Here is a 14350-nt window from a genome sequence, read left to right as displayed (position 1 = left end):
GGAATTGTATGGGGGTCCAGGATGGAAGACTGTGAAGGGAACAGCCCATTTCCAGATCACCAGACAAGCCTACAGAGGAAAAGAGGTTTAAGTCCAAATGGATCAGAGACTTCAACATAAATCAAGCCACACTGAACCTCTTAGGAGAGAAAGTGGGAGGTACCCTTGAACGAATTGGTACAGGAGACTGCTTCCTGAACCAGTAGCACAAACACTGAGATTGACAATTAATAAATGGGACCTCCTGGAACTGAGAAGCTTCTGTAAGGCAAAGGACACAGTCAACAAGACAAAAAGGCAGCCCACAGAATGGGAAAAGATATTCACTAACCCCACATCTGACAGAGGGCTGATCTCCAAAATTTACAAAGAACTCAAGAAGTTCTTAATAGAGGAGTGTAAAATGACTGAGAGACACTTGAGAAAGTGTTCAACATCCTTAGCCATCCGGGAAATGCAAATCAAAACAACTCTGAGATACCATCTCACTCCTGTCAGAATGGCTAAAATCAAAAACACCAATGACAGTTTATGCTGGGGAGAATGTCGAGAAAGGGGAACACTCCTTCACTGCTGGTGGAAGTGCCGACTTGTACAGCCACTTTGGAAATCAGTATGTAAATTCCTCAGGAAAACGAGAATCAGTTTACCACAAAATCCAGCATTTCCACTCCTAGTCATATACCCAAAAGATGCACATTCATACAACAAGGAATCTGTTCCACTATGTTCATAGAAGCATTATTTGTAATAGCCAGAACCTGGAAGCAACCTAGATGACTCTAAAGAGTGGATAGAGAAAATGTGGTACATTTACACAATGGAATACTATTCAGCAGGAAAAACAATATAATCTTAAATTTTTCTGGCAAATGGATGGTACTAGAAGAAACCATCCTGAGTGAAGTAACCCAGTCACAAAAAGACAAACATGGTATGTACTCACTCATATATGGATTTTAGACATGTCTCAGGGGAGTGCCAGCCGACAATCCCACTGTCAGAGAGTCCGGGAATCAGGTAGGACCCTAAGAGAGATTTGTATGATACCCCAGATAAGGGGAATGAATGAGCCAAGATTTCCTGAGCAGACTGGGAGCATGGGGGGGGGGGGAGGAGGAGTCAGGAAGAGGAGAAGGAGAGAAGAAGAGGGGAGAGGAAGACTTGGGGGAGCAGGAAGGTTCAGTCAGGGGAGGAATAGAGGAGAACAAGATGAGAGGTACCATAATAGAGGGAGTCATTATAGGTTTAGGGAGAGACCTGGCACTAGTGAGATTTCCAGAGATCTACAAGGATGACACCAACTGCCAAACTAAGCAATAGTGGAGAGACTACCTTAAATGCCCCTCCGTAACAATGAGTTTGATGACTACCTTGTATGCCATCCTAGAACCTTCATCCAGTGACTGATGGAAGCAGAGGCAGACACTCACAGCTAAACATTGAATTTAACTCCTGGAACCCAGTGACAGAGAGGTAGGAATAATGAGCAAAGGAGTTAAGACTGGGCTGGTGAAACCCACAGAGACAGCTGACCTGAACAAAGGGAAGCTCTTGGACTCCTACTGAATGGCTGGGAGACCAGCATGGGACTGATCCAGCCCCCCTGAATGTGGGTATCAGTGAGGAGGCCTGAACAATCTGTGGGGCCTTGGGTGGTGGATTGGTGTTTGTCCCAGGCATACAGATGAACTTTGGGTGCTCTCACACAGTGAGGGATGCTCTCTCAGCCTGATCTCTTAGGGAAGGACCTGGCCCTGCCCTGAACAAAATGGCAGGCTCTGGGGATTCCCCCATGGATGGTCTCACCCTCCAGGGAATGGAGTGGGATTTGGGTAGGGGCTTGGGGGAGCTGGTGGGGCAACGGGAGAGGAGGGAAGGGAGAGGGATATGGGATTGACATGTGAATCAAGCTTGAAATAAAAAAAAGAAGGAAAATTTAAAAAAAGAGGTTCTCTCTTGTGCTCATGGCTCCATCATTCCCAAACATAGCCTCTGAAGTTCACAAATTTGACTAAATGTGAAGATATGTTGGTTCACCCAACTATTAAATGGGTCAGTAAAAATCCATGCTATGTTTCCAGAGTCTTTTTTCCTCATTGTCTGGAGAAATGCCAGCCCATCATTTTCATTGGTTTCTAGAGTCCAATGGCTACATCTCTCAGTTCTTCCCTTCTCCCTGTCACTTGGGTTCCTGGCAGAATATCTGAAGCTAACCAAGGCTGAACTGAGGATGCCCCCTCAGGGCACCCACCAGGATGTGTGGCTACTAATTATGATTACCCAGTGGACTAGATGACTTCCCTCTCTCTCCTCCCCTCCCTCCCTCTTTCCTCTCTCTCTCTCTCTCTCTCTCTCTCTCTCTCTCTCTCTCTCTCTCTCTCTCTCTCTCTCTCTCTCTCTCTCTCTCTCTCCAAGCTTTGGCTTCTAGCTATAAAATGTGGAGCTGCCTTCTGATAGTGAGGACCATTGTCAATAAACGCAGAAAAGAATTTAAAGAATTACAGAGGAAGGAGAGCAGCAACAGTCCATGTGCTTTATTTACTGACCAAAGAGAAGGGGCACTGGGACCCTGCCCCCCCCATCTTTGTTTTACTCACACTCTGGGTTCACGTCAAGAATCTACGTCTTAAAAAAAATACAATACAGAGCTTCAATGCTTGTCTGACATGTATGAAGTGCGAGGTTCAATCCCCAGCACAGCAAAGAAACAAGCAAAAACTTGTGAACTTTATCATACGAGACTAATGGGCAAGCCGGGCATGGTTGCTCACGCCTTTAATCCCAGCACTCCAGAGACAGAAGCAGATAGATCTCTGTGAATTTGAGGCTAGCCTGGTCTATAGAGTGAGTTCCAGGACTCTTACAGAGAAACCCTGTCTCGAGAAAAAAAGGAAAACAAACAAAAACAACAACAGCACAGGATAAATGGGCAAGGACAAATCTGCTGGTTCCTATCTCACTAGCACTTCTGGGTCAGCTTTGGTCTGCTCATCACACAAAGTCTTCAAGCAGACTACTGACCATTCTTTTCCCTGACCACCCACAATCCTACAGCTTGTGTTGTTTACAGTTAAACCTGGCTATTTTTTCTCTGCTATTTCCTGTTTTGTACACACAGATCCTGTTTCTCTAACAATATTAGCATCTTCTTTTACTGTCTTCTCTATGCATGCACAAAAAAACATGAGTCCCATATACAGGTGGCTAGAGAGATAGCTCAGTGATTAAAAGTGGGGTCTGCTCTTGCAGGGGACCTAGTGTCAGAAGCGGCACCACTGTGACTCTCTCAACTGCCTATGATTGAAGTTCCAGGAGATCTGATGCCCTCTTCTGCTCTTCTCAGACTCCTCCACACACACACACACACACACACACACACACACACACACACACACCATGCACACATATACCTTAAGCACAGACACATAAATTAAGTAAATAAATAGATTTTAAAGATAAAAAGTATCTTTAGAACAATATCACTAACTGTGAAACAAGTGTTTAACACATAAGACAGTGGGGGACATTGCAGATTGATACTGTAACACTCTGCCTAAGAAGGACTGGAGAGAAAGAGGGAGAGGCAGACTCCTCCCACTCTCCCTGGAAATGAGATGATAACACAGTCAATTCCAGAGCAACCTGATCCTGCTTCATCTCATTCACACAGAAAAGAAAGCTGCCTCCATACACATAATCACTTCTATCCCCGTTTTCTGCAAGACAATGCCCACCTAACACATGGCCTTAGAGACAGAAGACCCGAGAGACAGATGGTAAAACACAGTTGCAAAAATAATTTATTGTAAATTTTTTTAAATCATTATATATTAAAATTCCTCATTACTTTCAAAACAGTACAGGCACAGGGAGGTTTACATTTTACATGTAAAAAATAAAGGGGAGGAGAAAAATCCACCCATTTCAGTAGTTTAAGGAACTACACTGAAAACGAAACAATAAATTACAATATAGATAATTATTACTACTATAATACATAGTTGTTAAATAAGAAAGCAAATTCACATTGTTCAGAACCCTACACTTGACACAGACTCATACACAGCAGTCTGCCATAGTGACCTACATCCGTGACTAATCTATCTGAGGTATCAGGCTAGGAATTTCTCAATTTACAACAATGAAACTCTCTATCCCAGAAAATTTCCAGGAAGACAATTTTAAACAAAACAAATATTTTATTCCCTCATGGCAGGCATGCTTTATCTACAGGTGACTGATACAGTCACTAACGTCCTCCTTGCCTTCACAAGGGACAGGCATGCCTCTTTCAACAGTTTCCAAAGGACAGAGATTCTCTGATTAGCGATCATCTGCAGTAAGACATGCAATAACAAATCAGACAGTGAGTGTGTCCTACAGAAAGGCTGGTGACATCAGGCAACAACGCAAAGCCAGTGTGTGGTATCCGTAGCAGGAAGTAAGCAGTACTAATGATCTTTTGATGACCTTTATATAAAATAATAATAAAATTTGAGTTGGTGGCAATCTTAAAAGATGGCAGCTTGAGAACTCACAGACTTAGGTTTTCTAAAACAGATACTGAGGAACAGTGAAGAGAACAGAAGCAAGAACACATTTCTATATGTAACACTCAGTGATACACCCGGGCTCTGCTGTCCATGCACCCAGGGACATGCGGTGGAGGCAGATGAAGAGCTCTGCTCTTTAGGTCTTGGACTTACCTTGCTCTTCCTCCCACCCTTGACTTAAAGGTCCAGCCAACATAATTGTGAGTGGCGAGAGGGTTTGAATGAACAATTGACTCGGTTCCCCCCTTCCCCTGACTCTTGCTTTCTCCTTGCCCCATCAGTGCAGGCTAACAGAACCTGCCTAAAACAAAGCCGGTACTATCCTTGTGCTACACAAAAAACATCCACGTTCGAGTAGAGGCAGCCAGTGCCTCAAAAACAGCAGGAATCTCACGCTATGGGAGCTATGATTCACCCCAGACCTCATGGAGCTCAGGAACCCAGCTGGGACGCCTCTCGCAACAGCTTTCTCAAATCCCAGCTACAGAGCTGGACTTCCAATCTGTGCAGAACGAGAGTGAGTGGGGCTGTCTCCTCCTGCTGGTCACTTTTAGATAGGTTTCTGAATTCTCTTCATTCTGAAACTCTGCAAAGCACTGCTTTCTGACACAGACCAACCTCCACCGCTTCATTCTAAAAAGAAGACCAAGGTAAAGTTACTGCAATGCTTAGTTTTCATTGCCATCTTGACCCAAACTAGAGTCACCTGGGAAAAGAATCTCAGTGAGGGTTTGCTTAGATCAGGCTGGCCTGGGGGGGGGGGGGTTGACTCCCCTTAATTGACCAGAGAGGGCTCAGTCTGAAATCGAGCAGCACCACCCCAGTCTGGAGCTCTGGATTGTGTAAGAGCAGAGAGAGAGTTGAGCTCGAAGTGTGAGTGAGGTCATCCCCCTCTGCTCTTGACTGTGCTTGTGATATGACTAGAGACTTGAAGTTCCTGCTGTCCTGAGCTCCCCGCCATCACAAACTGGAACCTGAAATCAGGGTTGATCCCGGCAACAGAAGTGAAACTAGGTCAGTCACTAATTTTCAAAAGCCAAAATGAATATTTTTTTCCAGAGACCAAGCTTTGACCTTTATTTTTAAAAGCTGCATGTTTATTTCGCTTTCTGACTCTGTCTGTGCTTGTGCCTACAACACTTTCACAATTTTCTGCTCCTCAGTAAGGAAAGCCGCGTGATCCTGTCATGGACACACTTGGCACACATGGAGCCATTATAGGCCCTGCTGACATGCTTCTTTGTCTAGGACAGTCTAGGATGTTCGGTCTGAACCCTCAAAGGCTGCCTGGGCACACACCGCATGTAGATTTAGGTGCTTTCCCAACCTTCTTGGTATAAAGGTAAACAATCCTGTCACCAGGGGTTCAAGACAGCCTAGTTTTGTTAGCGGCTGTATTGTAGGAAAGCCTACGTTGGTATGTCAAATGCTGGATCACCCTGAGTGCCTCTAAGCACCATTCTTGGAAGACCACCAAAATTGTTTTGAACATTTGAGTTATTATGGTTTTCTTGAGTCTGAGTATATAATCTTAGGTCAAATTGGAATGACGATCAATTGTGAATAGAGAAACTTTATGTATGCACGCACAAATACACACATGCATATATACAGATATGCATGCATGCTGGATACTCTACAAAAGGCAGATAACACTTGCCTTCTTGGATGCTCATTTATTTAGAAAATAATTTATATTTTTTATTTTGGTATGATTGGGGACAAATAGGTTGTAGCCTTTTGGATAATGACAGCATTTTGACATTTGGCCCTTCTTTGTAATCTAACTTTGACCATGGCTGACGTATGAACACCTCAAACCACCTTCGGTGTGCCAAGAGAAACTGACAAGGAACATGGTGTTAGGCAGCTGGCTTAGATGGAGGCACTCACATCAGCCCTGGTGGACGCTACATGGAATGAGCCTGCTGTTCTGCTGTGGGTTTCTCAGTCATCATGGTTTATCTTTTCCTACAGTGTTTCATCACTACTCTGTCTGATCACAGGCTGTAAGCCCCAGAGCAAGAGAGTAGGTTGTGGAAGGGTGAAAAGATAGATGATTTGACACGATACAAGGTGCCAATACTGCCAAACAAAGCCATCTGCCCCAGTCCATTCTCTTATTCATCATTCTGGGTCCCACTTCTCTGCTTTCTCAACTTACCGTAGAGCAAGAGAGATTCTGGGTCAAGCCCAAGACTCTCACAACTAGATACGTTCTTATCGTGGAAATTCTGTCGTATAATGCCAAGCACCAACTCTTCACTCATCATGTAGTCCATGAAGCCATCGTCTTCAGCTGGAACTCCGAACTGCAGGTGATAGGTCACTGTGGCATTCTCAACGCTGAAAACCAAGCCATTAAAACATGCAGTCAGACATTTTAGTGGATAAACAGAATCACAGTGAGACTCAGATGCCCCTTCTAGCATTAACACGTCTTCCCAGAACCAGCTTCAGAGGGAGCACTAGCTAGGAGAATGTGCTGCCCTAGAACCCTCCTCAGCCATCGCACAACCACCAACAACTGCTCACCCTTTAGGGGTCCACTGAGAGCTGCCTTTGAAAGGGAAGGACACAGCCCAGCTGTCATAAAGAGAGACTGAGAGTCGGCACACACCCATCTACCATCAGCCTTTCATCCTGTAGGGCAAGCCAGGAAGCCTGACTCTCCTCCTTCTCCTCTATTCCATCTCCCTGCTCTCAGCGCTGCCACTATGTGTACTGAACAGAGCTGGTCAGTTATCGAGCCCTTTAAAAACTGTTTATTTATTCATTCTTTCATAAGTTTTCACACACACACACTTTGATCACAACCTCCCCCAAGTTGAACCGGTTAACCTATAAAAATGATTATGGTCTGACCCAAGGCTCATTACCCTGACCTAGCTCCAGACCTCTTGAGCTGTGCACCCTGTGCACCAGGAGTGTTTGGAGGAGCACTCCCCCATATCCACTTCCAGAGCCCCCTAAAGCATGACAAAATTTTATCTTTCAGTAATGAGACCTAAGGAATTTTCAGCCCTGAGGAGGCCCTCACCCTTTCATCTTTCAGGACATTTTTTTCCAATTTTTTATAGTGATAAAATAATTATAGGTCTATCCTTAATTAGTAGCTTAAGCTGCCCTTTAGACACTACCTCACAATTATTCTATTTCTAGGGTCAAGATGACCAGATTAGGCTCAGCAATAAAAAAAATAATTAACAGAGTCACATCAGAAAGATTCTTCTAGGCAGAGTTTTATAGACACTTCAGTCTCTCCTGAGTTAATAGGTCACTGCCCTACTAAGGATAGGCAAAGAGCTCCCTCTTGAGGCCATATGTCACATAAGCTGATGACTGTACATTTTACGCAGAGGATGACGACTCAGGTGGTAAACTTTCCCAAATAGAAAAGAAGTGGGCCGAGCTCTGTGGACCAAATGAATAATGAAGTTTAGACTCTTAACAAAGCCCAGGTGTCAGGATGCCACTAAAGGCAGTCTTAAAAGCTCATTTTTTTTACTCCAATCCAGCTACCCTAGTTTGAGGGTGTCCTTAGTCATATCACAGTGGTGTGATTTATCACAACGGAGGATGGACAGGCAACAACATTGTGTGCTCACTGTTAAGGATATGGGCTAGCTGATGAAGAGCCCAAGGTGGACTTCCAGAAGACCAAGCTGGAAGCCAAGTGAGAATATCAAGCTGCCTGATCCAGTCTGAGAACTCACTCCTGTTGCCCTGCCTCCCCAACCCCAACCTCCCCAAATGGATTTATAAAAGGCCGAAATTTGAGGGAAGATGTTTTTCTGTGAGTTTTACCACAGCACCTCACCACTAGAGTGGGTCTAGCAAACAATACAGCAAATGGTATTTTCAGGTTCCTGTTGAGTCAGTCCTGGTCCAAGGTAAAGAACTCAAATGCATGTGCCAGGGACAGAGATGTCTTTTCACATGTGTAAGGGCATCCTTTTAGATATGGTGATCTTTGTTTCTCAGGTCAATATTTTCAAAATACTAAGTAAGTTTCTAAAATACAATGAAAATGTGAACTGGGGCATGGTTCAGTTGGATTGTTTGCCTGGCATGCAGGAAACCCTTCAAGCCCAGCACTACATAAAACCTGGCATGATGACACATGCCTACAATTCCAGCATGCAGAGGCAGGAGGATCAGAAGTTTAAGGTCAACCTTGGTTATGTGAGTTTCAGGTCAGCTGAACTACATGAGACCCTTTCTAGAAAAAAAATTTGTGCCAGACAGTAGTAGCCCATATTTTCAATCCCGACACTTGAGAGGCAGAGGCTGGTGGATCTCTAATTTTGAGGCCAATATGGTCTTCAGAGCAAGTTCCAGAACAGCCAGGACTATACAGAGAAACTCTGTTTTGAAAAAGAAGCATTTCTTTTGCATAATTTCTTTATTGGAAATAAAGTCCTTGGATTTTTCTTTCCAAAATCATTTTTAAGATCTCTCTCTCTCTCCGTGTCTCTCCCTCTCTCTCCCTCTCTCTCTTTCCCTCTCCCTCTCTCTCCCTTTCTCTCCCTCTCTTCTTCTCCCTCTCTCTCTCTCTCTCTCTCTCTCTCTCTCTCTCTCTCTCTCTCTCTCTCTCTGTGAGTGTGTTGTGAGCTGCCAAACACGGTGCTGGAAACTGAACCCAGGTCCACTGGGAGACCAAAAAGTACTCTCAATAGCTGAGCCATCTCTCCAGCCCCAAATAACTTTTAAAAACAAATTCTGTAGGAGCCTGGTAATTTGGCTGAGTAATAAAGCACTTGCCTAGCAAGGAAGCATAATGCCATGAGTTTAATCCTCAGTGCAGAGTGGGGGGGGCAATTCTCTAACACTAGGTCTTGACCTGACTTTCTAGACTGGCTTTCCTCAGTTTTCTGGTAGGTTTCCCCAGCATCTACCCCCATCCATTGCATACTAACCCCTGATCCTCTATACCCGTAGCATAAGGACAGATTCTTGGAAAGACCCAAAGGCTCTGGGGTGGGGAAATCATTCTTCCCTCAGCGATTCTTCACGGGTCGAGAGAAGCATGTGACTCTGAAACTCTCCCTTTCTTCTGTTTTTGTGTCCATGACTTATAACTAAAGGCAGTAGGGTCAGAATTGGGCAGCATGTGCCTACAGAGACTTATGAAGAAGGAAGGCAGTCTCAGACTTCAGAGTCTTTCTAGTCCATAAGGTCACCACTGGTGTCATAGGTTCCCATCGGTTCTACTGGCATTGTGACTTGAGTGGGAGAATCTCAATATGTAACACTGACTTTGATGGCTACCTCCCAGTGGCACCCGAGGAACAAGTGAAGATGAGGCTTTGTCACATAAACCTTGTTTAAAATACTTCCAGTAATCTCTGTGATGTAAAATGATAATTACTTAAATGACCACACACACACACATACAAACACACACACATACACACACACACACACACACACACGTTTGATCTACATCCCCAAACTATTACAAAGAAACTAAAAAGAAAAATATATGAATATATACATTCACACTGTATGTAGTAAATATATACACAGAAAAAAATCAAGGCAACTGTTGGGGTTGTTAATTTTGTAGGAGTGAGTGTAATTAGTCATTGGTGGTAGCACTGAAAGCAGGAGGCAGAAGATAGACCTGACTGACAGGTATGCTCTGTATTAATATTACATGAGGAGATTATAAATCACTTTTGTCCCACATAGATCATGTCACTTCCAGGATATCACTCTCTGAGATTTACGTCTGTTTCTGTCCTTTTCTGTCTGTCTTTTGTTAAACAAGAATGTTTCCCATGGACAGACTTTTCCTCTCTGTGCGTGACTTTAATTGAATCACATAGTTAGTCTGTGGCTTCCTTTTTTTCTGCATTGTGAAATATTAGCTGAGCTAAGCAGTTTCCAGGAAGCATCCCAGCACGGCACTGTGATTCTATTACCAAGCCCTTTCCTGCACTACGGTTCAAGAAAAATCACTGTGGGTAAGTGATGATTGGTTGGGTAGGTGGATGGGTGATCTTCTGAGAAAGAGAGCAAGATGTAAAGTTCTGTGCTTTTACCTGAAGTCCATGATTTCAGCAGAAGTGAAATAACGACTCAGAGATGGTGACTCTCTGTACATGTCTGTGAGCTAAACACATAGCAAGAAAAATAAAACACAAGTTACTGGCAGTCATCTTACATAACACCTACAGAAGCAAATGACTTCAGAACAAAGGGGAATTCATTCTAGCTGGGAATTGACTTGTCTAGCTCTGTACTAAGAGTAAGAACGTGTAAGCTGACCACAAATCAAAGCTCAAGTTAGTCCTTGGTGACATCTCAATATTCCAAATAGTAAAGTCTCATTGAGAGCCAGGCACATGCTTATAATCCCAGCATTCTGAAAGTTAAGGAAGTCAGACTTCCCAAGAGTTCAAGATGAGTCTGGCCTTCATAGTGAGTTCTAAGTCAGCCAAGGCTACATAACGAGATTGTCAAAAAATCAAAATGGGTGTATTGATAAGGTCTGGGTGACTCACTGGAAATTCTCTATATCACTTATGAGTTGAGCTATCACTTGGTAATCTTAGTAGTACTATGGTCAGTGATCCTCAGCAGAAGCTCACAGAGCCAACCGCTGGGGGTAAATAGGAGGGGGGATCAGCTCAGCACAAGTCACACAGCATCAGGGACATCACTGGTCATGGGCTTCTTTCTTTCTTCTGCAGAACTTCATTGTTAGGAGAAATATCTATCCTGAGTGTCAAGTCCAGCACTTCCCCAGTCAAGGAAACAAAATGATGAAGTTCCAAAGATATGGAGGCTTTGCAGTAAAAATTGCATGCATCCTTAAAAAAAATGGTAACACCTGTGTTTCCACCACCTACACTTCATGCCCTCACATTTGCTATGCAGTAGCTCCACAGTCTACGATGGTTATTGAAATTATCAAAAGTCAAACGTATGCAAATGAGGGGTAAGGGTGGGTAGAGGCCAGAAAACCAAAACGAGGCCCATGAGATTGGGCAAACTAATCTTGAAGAGAGAGGGAGTGGGAAGACTAACAGAACGCTTGGGATGTAAAAGAGGAAGGGGGAATTCTAAGGGCAAACCAGTACAACAAGGACGGTGGCTAGGAGACAGTGGAGAGGAGCTGATGGAGAAACGTGCAAAAGTGTATGTATATGAAAATACCATGAGGAAACCTGTTACTTTGTATGCTAATTAAAATGGTAGAAATGCACTTAAAGCATCTAACATACTCAACATTGTGGCTTGGCCCAGTCCAATTTAAACCTGCCCAAAATACTTTCTTGCATTAGCTTACAATTGGCCAGACCTATCTAACACAAGGCCATTTTATAATAAGGTGCTGTACTAATGCAAACTGTCTAAATATTGTCATTAAAGCCAAACCCAGAATGGCTGGAAACCATAAGTTAAGAACTAGACATTCTCTCTCCCTTCCTTGGTACTAACCATCATCCTGACAACAGTATGTATCCTTTCTTTGCTTATGTTTAGAAATCACTACTTCTTTATAGAATCATAACAACATGTTATTTATTAAAATAAAAGGTATCCTATACAGTCTTCTAAGAACTGTTTTTGTTTGTGTTGTTTATTTTTGTTTATTTCTTCAGACACATTCTCCATATCTCTCTCAGGTTGGTCGCAAATTCCTGACTCAGTATCTTCCTGCCTCAGATTCCCGAGTAGCTAAGACCACAAATGTGTACCTTTGTGAATAATTAAGACTTGCTTTTTTTTCACTGAAAATGACATTTGAGATTTATGCCTAACAAACATCTCAGGGAAGGTCCTTCAGTCCATCTCCCACATAGACTGCATTAAGTCATTACCCAGATGATCCGCCTCCCCATTGATGGCCATGTGACTTCCTTCCATGTCATCTCTATCATAAATTGTGCTGGTGCAATCTTCCCCAGACATCTCTGTGCATCTCTTTGTTCATGTGAGAATCTCCCCAAAGTATATCAAGGAATGGTGCCTCTTAACTCAACTCATTCTTGCTGAGCATTCTGTGTCCTCCTTACAATCATACCTATTCCATTACCCATACTCCTACTAAACTTAAAAACTGTTACCAACCCGGAGGTGTAGGATCCAGTCTCACATTGTGTATACTGCCTTTCCTACTATAAGGGGAGCACCTTCCTGTGTGTTTAAATCTTTGGGACCTCTTACCTCTTAATCATTTGTTATTTCCTTGTCTTAACTTTTTCCTACCTATTTGGAGTGGTTGACTTTATTTTCAGACAGTAGTTATTAGTATTATGTGACATCATCTTTTCTGGCCTTTAAAACTATTTTATTTTTCTGTGCTTTTTGTCTGCATATCTGTATGTGTACTGCACATGTGCTTCGTGACCTTGGAGGCAGGAGAATGCATTGGATTCCCTGGAACTAGAATTACAGATGTTGTGAGCTGACATATGAATACTGGGAACCAAACCTGTGTCCTCTGCAAGAGCAAAACCTGCTCTTAACCACTGAGCCATCTCTCCAGCCTGGTTTTCCCACCTTTGCTTAGTCCTCCCATGAAGATTCAGAGATACAAATCCTAATTGCTTGGTACTAGGGAATACATGCTGGACTGAATTTACACTGTGTTCCTTCCACATCTACACTGGAAAGTTAAAAACCTTGTTCCCCAACACACTAGTTCTAGGATAAGTCAGGACTGGACTGGGATCTGGTACCTCTCTCAGCATGGGAACAACTCTGGGATTAAAGTCACAGCTACATCAAAAGCAAGGCCAGCCCCACTTGTGCCCACCATGCAGCCTCTGGCCTCTCAATTTACTGGTGGTGACCTTGTGATGAGATAACCATTCTCAGGCATACTGGGGAGGATTGGTGAGCCGTGAATATAGCCAGTCGCTAGCACTGTAACATATAACACCCAGTAGAACTCTATGACCAGCCACTCTCACTTAACTCAAGGCCCAGCCACCCAGCCACACAGTCAACCATGGAGTATGAAAGAAAGATATATAGAATAAAGGTAAAAAACCCAGAGGCAAAATGTAGTTAAAGTTTAAGTCAGAAAAGCTGGCTAGAAACAAGCCAAGCTAAGGCCAGGCATTTCATAAGTAAGAATAAGTCTCTGTGTATTTTGGGGGGAGCTGGGTCATGGGCCCCCAAATCAGGGGGAGGGGACCTACAGTGGAGAGCAATTGAAGAAAACTCCTAACATCAACCTCTGGCCTTCACATTTACACACCCAAATGACATGTACACACACACATAAAAAAATACCATCAATACTGTATGTAACTAAGTATTAGGAAATAACCAAACCATCTTGTAACTATTTGATTATTTCCCCTACTTAGACTTCCTTGTAATCAAGGACCATGTGGCCCTGGAGCTTGGCATTATTAGGTCATCAGTGAATACAGGCTGGGTGAAATACAGGACCAGCATGTGTAAAGGATGCTGTATTCTGGGACACAAAGCTGGAGGGCGGGCCAGGTTCATTCCACTTGCATTTATAAGCATCTTCTGCTGTTCACTCTAGGACTTGGCCAATCGCTCTAGCAGAACTCATAATATCCAGCATTAAGACCTCCATAAGCTGTACATAAGGCATAGTCACCCTTTTAGTGAGCAAGTGATGCAATCCCTCTTCATTAACACACTCCTCTGGAATCTTGAGCATGATGAAGAAGGTTTTGTTTGATGATAATTCAGGAATTTCATTTTCATCTTCATCGATGTAAGTTACTAGAGAGATTCAGGAGGTAAAAATAAGGGTAAGGACATGCATAAAATCACGAGTTTAATAAAGACAGATGGGG

At 43.4% G+C, this 14350-nt stretch overlaps 1 protein-coding gene and 1 pseudogene across 2 annotated transcripts in view; both read right to left on the bottom strand.

Moving 5' to 3' along the window:
* Positions 1-3780: 3780 nt before the first annotated feature.
* The window catches only part of CUNH3orf52 (chromosome unknown C3orf52 homolog), a 28137-nt gene continuing 17567 nt past the window's right edge, over positions 3781-14350 (bottom strand). For both annotated transcript variants that reach the window (XM_040750760.1, XM_013116867.3), the window contains exons 3-6: positions 14149-14276; positions 10604-10674; positions 6721-6902; positions 3781-5189 (exon numbers count right to left, since the gene is read on the bottom strand). In XM_040750760.1, the coding sequence (XP_040606694.1) occupies positions 5185-5189; positions 6721-6902; positions 10604-10674; positions 14149-14276 (386 nt within the window). In that variant the 3' untranslated portion in view covers positions 3781-5184. The remainder of the gene's footprint in view (positions 5190-6720; positions 6903-10603; positions 10675-14148; positions 14277-14350) is intronic.
* On the bottom strand, positions 5586-6710 carry LOC110341787 (annotated as a pseudogene).

This window comes from Mesocricetus auratus, unplaced genomic scaffold (assembly GCF_017639785.1).
Source record: "Mesocricetus auratus isolate SY011 unplaced genomic scaffold, BCM_Maur_2.0 Super-Scaffold_100008, whole genome shotgun sequence".
Lineage (NCBI taxonomy): Eukaryota > Metazoa > Chordata > Mammalia > Rodentia > Cricetidae > Mesocricetus > Mesocricetus auratus.
The sequence above is the reverse complement of the archived record's forward strand: the minus strand, read 5'-3'. Positions and strand labels throughout refer to the sequence as shown.